Here is a 10,112-nt window from a genome sequence, read left to right as displayed (position 1 = left end):
AAGTTGGCTTCAGGGTAACACCCTTCTAATTTTAGTTGCATTGGCTTTGTTTGTGGAAATATTTTTAAAATTTTATATAATCTAAATTACCTGTTTGATCTTGCGTTAGCCTCTTTATCTCTTATTTGGTCATGAACTCTTACCCCATCCCTAGGTCTGAAAGCTAATCTCTTGCTTAATCCTTTAATTTTTTTTAATGATGTCTTATTTATGTCTAAGTCAGTAGTTCTCAAAGTTGGATCTGGGGAACCCTGGGGACCCTTTCAGAGATCTGAAAGGTCAAAACTATTCATAATAATACTAACATTTTAAATTCTAATGTGTCAATATTCTATAATGTGTCCAATATTCTAATGTGTCAATATATCAATAGATATAACACACGTGAAAACTCTTTGGGGTCCTCAATAATTTTTAAGAGCGGAAAGGAACCTTAAGAGCAAAAAGTGTGCGAACTTAGTCTCAAAAAGCCAGATGGCACAGTGTTGGCTAGAGCCAGGAAGACCTAAATTCAAATCTAGCTTCACTTACTAGCTGTGCATCACTTCTGTTTACTTCAGTTTTCTCAACCGTTGAATGAGGTTAATAATGTCACCTACTTTCGGAATGTTGTGAAGAGGATCAAATGAGATATTTTTAAAGTACTTAGCCCAGTGACTAGCACATGATCGGTGCTAAAGAAGTGCTTATTATTCCTGTCTTTCAAAGTTAAGAGCTTTCTGAATCCTCAATTCTGCCAGTCGTCCACAGGGAGAGAATTTGCCCTTCCTGAGAAAGAACCCTTTTGAGTTTTCTCATGGATTGATGCTCTTCCAAACAATTCTTACTAATGGATTCCCCTTCCTGGAAACCTCTAAAGGAGTGGACTACTCTGGTTTAACCAACAAGGCTCAGTTCCCGAATCCTGGCTCCGCCCCTCCCGAGGCCCCGCTCTCCCCGGTCTCTGCCCATCTCCCAGCCCCGCCTCTCCCAGGCCCCGCCCCCAAGGCCCTGCTCTTCCCTAGCCTCCGCCCCTCTCTTCAGGCCCCACCCCTCTCCAGGCCCTGCTCTCCCCGGCCAAGCTCTTCTCCCAGGCTCCGCCCCACCCTGCCTCAGGTCCCCGGAAGGCGAGCTCCGCCCCCCCACCCCCAGCCCTTTTCCAAGATGGCGGTGGCTGCTCTTTCCTGGCTCTTAGGGCGGCGGTGAAAGGGGATATGAAAGAAGGCCAGGTATCGGGGATTGGCGGCGCCGAGGAAGGGGACCTGGGCCCAGGTTCGAGGTGGGGGGCGGAGGGCGAGGAAGCCCCTGAAGTCGTAGGGGCGTGGGGGGGGGTAGTAGCGCGGGGCTGGGAAATGGAGGGGACAGAGGCGGGGGCGTCCCCAAGCTGTTCCCAGCTGACTGGGGCCCGTAGGGGTCTTGGAGGGGAAGAGGAGCGTTGGGGAGGGGGGCGGGGAGGCGCGAGGTCTTCCGCGGACACCACCGCGCACTGGGTCCGCCCCCTCCAGGTGAGGTGGTTCTTTCTCCCGGATGCTGGGGCTCTGGGTCCCCATCTTCCTCCCCTCCGCATCCCTTATCCACGAGATACTGCGCCCTCTCCAACGCCCGTGTGGGTCGGGGTGCGAGTCGTCCCCACTGCTCCAACCTAGCGGGCTCCCGGGGCTGCCGATCACTCTCCGGCTCCCCGGTGGCACCTGCCAAGCTGGGGAGGGGGAGGGAGAGGGGGAGGGGCAGCCGATGCTGCTCTGCTCCTGTGGGCCCTTCCCTTTCAGGGCTCTGCTTTTGCCACGTCCCCAGCCTCCTCCTTCCTGCTGGGTGCTTTCCCTGAGGGCATAAGTTCGCCAATGATCACCCCAAGCCCCCGGGTGGCCTGCCCTGCTGGGGATGGGGGTGGGAAGGGTTTGGGGAGCTCTTCTCTGGATCCTTGAGTAAAGGCTGAGCTTTGGCTTCTGGGGCAAGGAGACATTCCACCCCGGTGGAATCCCCCAGGGCATCCAGGATCTCTCCCTGACCCCCTCCCCCCAAGGCTACCTTTCACTAGACTCACCTCCTGAAAAACTGGCTGTTCTAAACTGCAGGAGCTGGCTCCCAATCCAGTATCTTTCCCCCTACTACTGGGAATCTTATTTCCTTAATCCTAAAGGGAGCTAAAGACCTGTGTTTTTTCTTCTTCTAAGCAGAATCCGTTTGTCCCTTGGGATCCTAATGTTAATAATAGTTCACATTTATATAGTACTTTCAGGCTTCTGCACAACTCTGAAATAGGTAGGGTCAGTATTACTATTCTCATATTACAAATCAGGAAACCGAGGTTCTAAGTAGAGTGACTTGCTCAGGGTCATACAGGTAGTAAGCATTAGAGACAGGATTTGAAGTCAGGTCTGACTCCAAGTCCATTGTTCGTTTTAGGACACCAAACTGTCTCTATACAGATGGAAAGAACTTCCCTTTCTCCTCTTTCCAACATTCCCATCTTTAGATGATGCCTCACAGACCTACCCCTCCAGAGCCCCCTGGACCCCCTACTTCCCTTCAAGCCACCGCCTGAGTTCAGGTGAGTCCTTTCCTCTCCATCAGAGTGTCAGTGACTCTGCTCTCTTAAGTTGTCTGGGATTGATTCTGCCATACTCAGTAGGGATGGAAGTCTGGTTCTGTCCTTACCATGTTTTTCCCTCCTCACTGTAACTCCCATTCCTGTTATTCTGACCACCTCTTTCTGCCTGCCATGTCCTCTTGCTTTCTGCCCATTTGACTGTCCTGAGCAGCCTATTTCTCTGCTTCTTGTCCCCCCAGACACTGACTTTGTCTCTGATTCTTTCACCTTGACTCACCTGGTTTCCCACAGCTCTCCCCTGCCTTTACTCCTCTTTACCTCTTCTCAGACTCCATCTCTTTCTGCCCATTTCTAGTCACACTCCAGGATGTTTCGTCGGATTCTAGATCGGCCTTGCACACTGGCCTTGCTTGTGGGCTCCCAGCTGGCTGTCATGATGTACCTGTCCCTTGGTGGTTTCCGTAGCCTTGGTGCCCTGTTTGGTCGAGACCCAGGCCCCACCTTCGATTATTCACGACCCCATGATGTCTATACCAACCTCAGCCGCCTGCCTGGTGTCCCTCCTGCCCCAGGGGCTCCTGTGGCTCCAGAGGCTTTGCCCTACTGCCCTGAGCGCTCTCCCCTCCTAGGTGAGCTGAGAGGGAAGAGGGCACAGGGTAGGGCAAAGGGCACTCTGGGGTGGGGAGGAAGCATGTTTGACTAGCATGGAGAAATGGGTCTGGGGGCATGACTTAGAAAGATGAGGCCCAATATGAAATCTGAGGGTGGCATGGGAAGAAGAAATGGGAAACTGAATTTAGTCCAGGTTGAATTCATTGTATTCCATTTCCTGCTTCTTTCTTGGGTGTACCATGTTTCCAGCCCTAAAAAGTTTTACCCTCACAGGTAGTCCTGAGTGTGTAGGTCTCAGTATTTGTCCAGTAACATACCTACTTTCATGCTTGTTCTCACAGTCAGCCGTACCTTTGGTTAGAGAAGAGAATCCTGCAAGTGAGGAAATCAGAAATTAGAAGGAACTTCTAGTTTCAAGAGCCAAATTCTCAGTTTGATGAATGTCTGTCCTGTTCTTAAGATTCTCCAGGTGCCAGAGATTCCAGAACCTTTCTGGAATTTAAGGCCCAAAGACAGATGAGGTGGCAGCCTCCCTGACCTTACTCTTCCCCTCCAAACAGTGGGTCCAGTGTCGGTGTCCTTTAGCCCTGTGCCATCATTGGCACAGATTTTGGAGAGGAATCCTCGAGTAGAGCTGGGGGGCCGCTACCATCCAGGGGACTGTGAGCCTCGCTCTCGAACCGCCATCATTGTGCCACATCGGGCTCGGGAGCCCCATCTTCGTCTGCTGCTCTACCACCTGCATCCTTTTCTGCAACGTCAGCAGCTCGCCTACGGCATCTATGTCATCCACCAGGTACCCTCCATCATCCTTGATAGAGGCAACATTTGATAGGACATCACAGCTTTGTTTCTGTTTTGTATTTACTTTTACTTGTGTGTTTATTTGAGAGGCAGCATCATATAGTGGATAGAAACCATGCCTTGAATTGTACTTCTGATACATCAGTGGCTGGGTTACCCTACTTCTCAGGACCCCCAAGAAGCTTTCTGAAACTCTACACTGATATAGTTGTTTTTTTGCATTGGTAGTGTGAGTTCCCTCTGCTGCCAAATAGTATTGGCCAGCTGGGGGAAGCTGGGTGGCACAGTGGATGGAGTGCCAGACCTGAAGACAGGAAAGACTCATTTTGAGTTCAAATGTGACCTCAGACACTTTCTAGCTGTGTGAGCCTGAGCAAGTCATTTAGCTGTGTTTGCCTCAGTTTCCTCATCTGTAAAATGAACTGGAAAAGGAAATGGCAAACCACTCCTGTATCTTTGCCAAGAATACCCCAAATTAAACAACACTTTTCAAGGCCCATTTACAGTACTTTTCAAGGCCCCACTACTGGCCCATTTCATTTCTCACCCTTCTTAGGGTAATGATATCCATTCACTGGCCGTCCTGTGTTCTGTTTTTCACTCCCTCCAAAACCATTCCCAACGAGGCCCTTCCATTGTTTCTCAGGCTGGAAACGGAACGTTTAACAGGGCAAAGCTACTGAATGTGGGGGTTCGGGAAGCCCTTCGTGATGAAGAGTGGGACTGCCTGTTTCTGCATGATGTGGACTTGCTGCCTGAAAACGATCACAATCTTTATGTCTGTGACCCTGGGGGTCCCAGGCATGTCGCTGTTGCCATGAACAAGTTTGGATATAGGTATGTGTTTCTAATGAGAGAGAATTTAGAATGCTGTGGATTGGCGTGGAGGCCCAGGGGCAACAGAAAAATAGATTTGGTTAGGCAAAGAATGTTTTCCCTTAGTTCTTTATGAGTGTCTCTGTTTTCTTCTAGCCTTCCATACCCCCAGTACTTTGGGGGGGTCTCAGCTCTTACTCCAGATCAGTACCTGAAGATGAATGGCTTCCCCAATGAATATTGGGGTTGGGGCGGAGAAGATGATGATATTGCCACCAGGTCAGATTGGCTGTAATCCCTGGATATCCTAAGACCACCAGTTCCTGACTCCATCCCCCTTGGCTTGCTTCCAGTCCCCCTAGTTACATCTCGCCACTTGCCCTTCCCCAGTTCATTCCCTGACTCCTTCTGGGCCTGGCATCCCACTGTTTTTTTTACCAGCTTTTTCTGCTTCTTGTGTTCCCAGTTCTGGCTGGCTTTAAACTGTGATAGAACCATATCCCTCTAGAGCTAGAGGGAGACCCTCAAGGTCATTTAGTCTCCCCTGCTTGCCTTTTGCTAAGATAAGCCTTGTTTTTAAAACTCCAAAGATGGACATTCTAAAGGGGTTTTTCATTTAAAAGGTTTTACGATTTTATGTACAAAGAGACCATATTGCTTATGTTTAAAATCATATTGCTGTGCTGACCCCTACCCTTTGTATTAGTATTAGTGGATTATGTGCTCCCTTCCCTGGATTCATTTCTCCTTCTCCCTGCCCCCTGTCAGACAGTTGCCAAAGATCAATGTTCAGAATTCTGTCACTGTTTTGTTAACTAGTCACCCTTCCTGTACCCTTGATCTTCCAGTAAATTCGTTTATCCAGGTCACCCATCAGAATATGCCTCATAGCTCCAACCCATTAGGCCAAATTTTAGGACCTGTGATTGGTTTTTAATTCCTGGGCTTTTGCCTTTCTTTTCCTAACAGGATTCCCAGCCGCCATTTTTCAGGCATGAAGGGCAACTTCTGGTTTCTGAGAGCCTTTTAGAAATGAGGGCAAGAGGTTGAGCAATAACACCTGCCTGTCCCCAAGGGTGCCTTACCTTCTGTGAAACTTCAGTCATTTTCTTCCTTCTTATTTACCTCTTCTTCATGCAGAACATATGCTCTTTTTTCTAGTTTTCTGGACATAGGTTTATTTTTTATAAGGATAAATAAAAACCCTAAAATACTCAGTAGTTTCATAGTCACCTGTTATAAGCATTCCTTCTCCTTGACTTGCTCTCCCAATCCCAGATATCTCTTCTCCCTATTCCCAGACCTATATAAATTGGCAAGGCAGTGAGGTGGTGCTGTGGGTAGAGCACCAGGAAAACCTGAGTTCAAACCTGGCCTCAAACACTTCCAACTGTGTTACCCTGGGCAAGTCACTTCACCCTGTTTGCCTCAGTTTCCTCATCTGTAAAATTAGCTGGAGAAGGAAATGGCAAAGCAGTCCAATATTTCTGCCAAGAAAATTCCAAATGGGGTCATAAAGTAAGACAGGACTAAGAAGAAGGACTGAACAGCAATATAGGTTGGTAGCTCTATGCCATCCTAATACCATGTTCTCTACCAGGGTTCGTCTAGCCGGGATGAAGATCTCTCGACCACCCATTTCTGTGGGACACTACAAGATGGTGAAACACCGAGGAGACAAGGGAAATGAAGAAAATCCCCACAGGTAAGGGCTGAGGCTTAGAGAGGTTTTAAGAAGTGCCAGTTGTGTACTTTATATCCCATTGTCCTTCAGGTGTCTTAATTCTTTACTTCTGACCTCCAGGTTTGACCTTCTGATCCGGACACAACGTTCATGGACACAGGATGGAATGAACTCACTGACATACCGACTGCTGGCTCGAGAATTGGGCCCACTTTATACCAATATTACAGCAGACATTGGGGTTGATCCCCGTGGCCCCCGGCCTCCCTCAGGTCCCAAATTCCCACCTGGTTCCTCTCAGGCCTTTCGTCATGAAATGCTACAGCGCCGGCCCCCAGCACGGCCTGGTCCTCTGCCTCCTGCCAACCACACTGGTTCCCACTGACAGCCCCTCTTTTCATTTGAGATTAGAGGGAATGTGTCCTCTCCTGGTCCCCTTTCACTGCTGCCTAAGGGGGTTACCTCTGCTGTGCTGAGCTGGAGCTGGGCTCCTGCAGCCCTGGAGGGCCCTACTTCTGAGTCCCCCAAGATAGGGCACATGACTGATTCACGGATGTGTTACACATAATGCTGACTCTCCACCTCTGTGGAGTACCCTGCCACTAGGGTAGGAGTAGGTTTGGGCCCTAGGGTTCTCCTACTCCCTCCTCACTCCCCACCCCCAAAAGAGGGCTCAGGTATGACCCTCCTCCCTGGGCCCCTGTGAATATTTATTTTATTTATGGCCCCTGGGGAGGGCATATGTCAGTTGGGGGGGGCATGATCTCTCCCCTTCGGGATTCTCTTCTGGGGTGTCTCTCCCCCCACCAGGTCTGTCTGGGAACCCTGGGATTTTTATATATTTTCTAATAAAGGACTCTGTCGTGTCTCTCCTTTGCTCCTATCTTCTCTAACTTATTTGTACCTAGGTTTTGGACCTGGCTTTCCCCAAGGCCTGGCTTCTCTTTGGCAGGGCCAGGAAGTTTATCACAGGAAAAACAAGCAACTAATGTCCACTTAGAGCAATTTTATTAGTCTCACTGGAGCCCCTGGCCTGCAGGGATCAGAAAAACGTTATAGGTCAAAGGTCAGGATCAGTGCTCAAGACATGAGCAGCAGCCCGGCGCCCACTCTCAATGCAGTCATTGACTGAAACACCTTCATAAGATGCTCCAGCTAAAGTCAGAGGCAGTTCATGGTTGGCCAGAAACTGGGCAGCTGCCTCTGGAAAAGATACAGGAAATAATCTGTGGGATTTTTACTTCCTGACCCTTTATCACCGTATGTCTCCCCCTCTCCCACAACTTACCCAGTCTCTGCCAGTGGCCTAAAGTATATTGGGGAATGCAGCTCTGAGAAGAGAAGATCAAGAGGTTAGGGGTGGCTTCCTAGCGCTCTCCCCTTTACCCTTCTCCCCAAACTTACCTTGTGTAAGCTGACCAAGATTTGAGTTGGTGGCTTTTTTAGCCCCAACTGTATGGCAACTGCTTCCTGGGCTTGTTGTTGGAATAGCTCCTGAGGTAACTCATGCCCCCCATCTTCCAGGGCTTGTAGCCAAGCTCCCCCCAGCATCACCTGGCAACAGAAATAACAGTAGCCTTTCTCCCCCACACTTCAACTAAAGATTTATTTAATCACAGAAGGGATGATAACAGGTCATCTGGGTTAGGCTCATGACTGGGTAAGTTGTTTTGCTTTTTTTGTTTTTGGAAGGCAGTTGGGGTTAAGTGACTTGCCCAAGGTCATTCAGCTAGTTTTTGTGTTAAGTGTCTGAGGCCGGATTTTAACTCAGCTCCTCCTGACTCCAGGGCCGGTGCTCTATTCACTGCCGCCTAGCTGCCCCATGCCTGGGTAAGTTTTTTGTTTTTAAAAAATCATTCCCTTTTTCTAGATGTCAAGTCTGAACTTGACCCACAATTACCCACAGCAAGTAAGCAGCAGAGGTGGGGACTAGTTAATGTCTTCCATTTCCTCAGGGAGTCTTTCAGACACCCTTTGCTGCCTGACAGCCCCCAGTAAGGATACTTTCTCACCGTTACTCTAAGGCTGGAAGGGCTCCCGTCCTGTTCAGGAAAGGCAACAGAATCATATACAATTCCCAGGACACCAGGATCTTCCGAAGATGGCACCAGGTGTCCAAAACCCTGGGGAAGGGGCAAGTATGTCAGTGAGGCAGGGTCTCTGACAAGCCCATGTTTTCTTATTCCAAAGTCCCTCCCCTGTTCTTTTACCTGGACAGGCAGATGAACCCCCTGATACTGCAGATTCACCACAGCCACAGAAACTGCACGAATAGGAGCCAGGGCCTGGGCTAGAGGTGCTGCCTCAGACGGAAGCAATTTACTTAGCACTGGAGGGAGAGAGACACATGGTCATTTGGCACCTTCCTCTAGGGAAGGACTCCTAGCAACAAGTCCCTGCAGGGAAAGATAAAAGATATAACAAAAGGCTTACTCTTCAATCCCACCCCCAGAAAGAGTGTGGAGAATGCTGCCCCACCACCACCCAAGGGGAGCACCCTCTCACCCCACTACCTTCAGCAGGGACGGCACTAATGATGTGATCAGCCTCCAGGCTGCTATCTCCCAGAGATACCTGAGAGAGACAGACGGGGGAAACAGATGGAAGTGTATCAGAGTTATAACTCCAATTCTGGGGGGCGGAGAAAGGCCCATACACTGTAGCAGTGTCCTTCCTACACGCTCATCTTCCCACACAAACATCATGTTTTCATGTTCACAGTCACATCCCTACACAGTGCAAAGAGGATGAATGCCCCTCACTGAAACTCCTGATAGAAATTGGAGTGCCCGATGTTCTCACAAGCCCCCATTCCATCCTAGAGTACATCAGTATTGGGTAGTCAGTTTAGTAGGTATTTACAGTTTAGGGACTGGGGTCAGAACCAGAGAAAGAGATGCCTAAGGTGAGGTTAGTAGGAACACACAGCATTCTGTGTCCTGCTATCTAGTCCACTAAGCAACAGAGGCAGACCCAATGAGAAACAGACACAGCCAGACAATCTTCAGAACCATTTTACCATTTTACCTGCCAACGACCTGACTGGAAGTTGAGTCCACAAACTGCCTGACCCTTTAGAACAGTGACTCCTTGATGAAGCAGGTGGGTGCCCAAGGCCTGAGGCAGTGTCTCCAGCCCTCCCCGAAGAGACCACTGGCTCCAACGCTCAGCTCTGGCCTGACTAATCAAAGGTGAATCTAGCTGGGGGCTCTGCCCTAGAGGAGTTAGGGAACATCTGTCACAATTTTCCCCAGTCTCCCCTTTAGCTGTTAGCTTCTACATTGGATAATCATCCCCTCAGGGTTGCACCTCCTCACCTGCACCCAGTAGCAACCCCAGCAGAATGGATCGATGAGTCTGCTCAGCCTGAAAGAGACTGGGGAAACAGGAGCGGATACTGAGAACTCTACTGTCTCCTGCAAATACTCCTCGACAAAGACTGTCTATAGCGATGGATGCCACCTTCAGAAAAAGACAGGAATGGAAAAGGTTTTAGGCCTTGGTCCTCCCAGGCTTTGCATCCCAACCTTCCCTCAATGACAGCTTTCTTCCCAAACAGGAGGACTGGGAAAATTTTAGGCTTTGGTTCCCCATGGGAAAGACGTGCAAAGAAGGGGAGCAGTGGGAGAAACATTCCCAAAGGATGTCAGTGGGGGTGTTGGGTGC

General features: G+C 49.5%; 2 protein-coding genes across 4 annotated transcripts in view; one reads left to right on the top strand and one right to left on the bottom strand.

Moving 5' to 3' along the window:
* The first annotated feature begins 1,096 nt into the window (after positions 1–1,096).
* Positions 1,097–7,314, top strand: B4GALT3 (beta-1,4-galactosyltransferase 3). 2 transcript variants are annotated; one of them, XM_069070514.1, is made up of 8 exons: positions 1,097–1,208; positions 2,456–2,530; positions 2,886–3,159; positions 3,703–3,938; positions 4,593–4,783; positions 4,919–5,041; positions 6,363–6,467; positions 6,567–7,314. In XM_069070514.1, exons 3-8 carry the CDS (start codon positions 2,898–2,900, stop codon positions 6,829–6,831), a joined length of 1,182 nt encoding a protein of 393 aa, XP_068926615.1. In that variant the 5' UTR covers positions 1,097–1,208; positions 2,456–2,530; positions 2,886–2,897; the 3' UTR covers positions 6,832–7,314. The 2 variants fall into 2 exon arrangements, with proteins under 2 accessions (XP_068926615.1, XP_068926616.1); XM_069070515.1 differs by lacking the exon at positions 1,097–1,208 and adding an exon at positions 1,233–1,251 and having other exon boundaries at positions 2,386–2,530.
* Positions 7,315–7,437: 123 nt separating this feature from the next.
* Positions 7,438–10,112, bottom strand: part of PPOX (protoporphyrinogen oxidase) — a 4,488-nt gene continuing 1,813 nt past the window's right edge. For both annotated transcript variants that reach the window (XM_069070512.1, XM_069070513.1), the window contains 8 exons: positions 9,764–9,908; positions 9,474–9,661; positions 8,960–9,020; positions 8,657–8,775; positions 8,459–8,569; positions 7,851–8,000; positions 7,735–7,777; positions 7,438–7,649 (listed from right to left, as the gene is read on the bottom strand). In XM_069070512.1, coding sequence (XP_068926613.1) covers positions 7,507–7,649; positions 7,735–7,777; positions 7,851–8,000; positions 8,459–8,569; positions 8,657–8,775; positions 8,960–9,020; positions 9,474–9,661; positions 9,764–9,908 — 960 coding nt within the window. In that variant the 3' untranslated portion in view covers positions 7,438–7,506. The remainder of the gene's footprint in view (positions 7,650–7,734; positions 7,778–7,850; positions 8,001–8,458; positions 8,570–8,656; positions 8,776–8,959; positions 9,021–9,473; positions 9,662–9,763; positions 9,909–10,112) is intronic.

Source organism: Petaurus breviceps, unplaced genomic scaffold (assembly GCF_028583685.1).
Source record: "Petaurus breviceps papuanus isolate PSGF00001 unplaced genomic scaffold, PetGlider_PUasm1.0 90808, whole genome shotgun sequence".
NCBI classification, from domain to species: Eukaryota; Metazoa; Chordata; class Mammalia; order Diprotodontia; family Petauridae; genus Petaurus; species Petaurus breviceps.
Note: the sequence above shows the minus strand (reverse complement) of the source record. Positions and strands in the feature narration are given on the sequence as shown.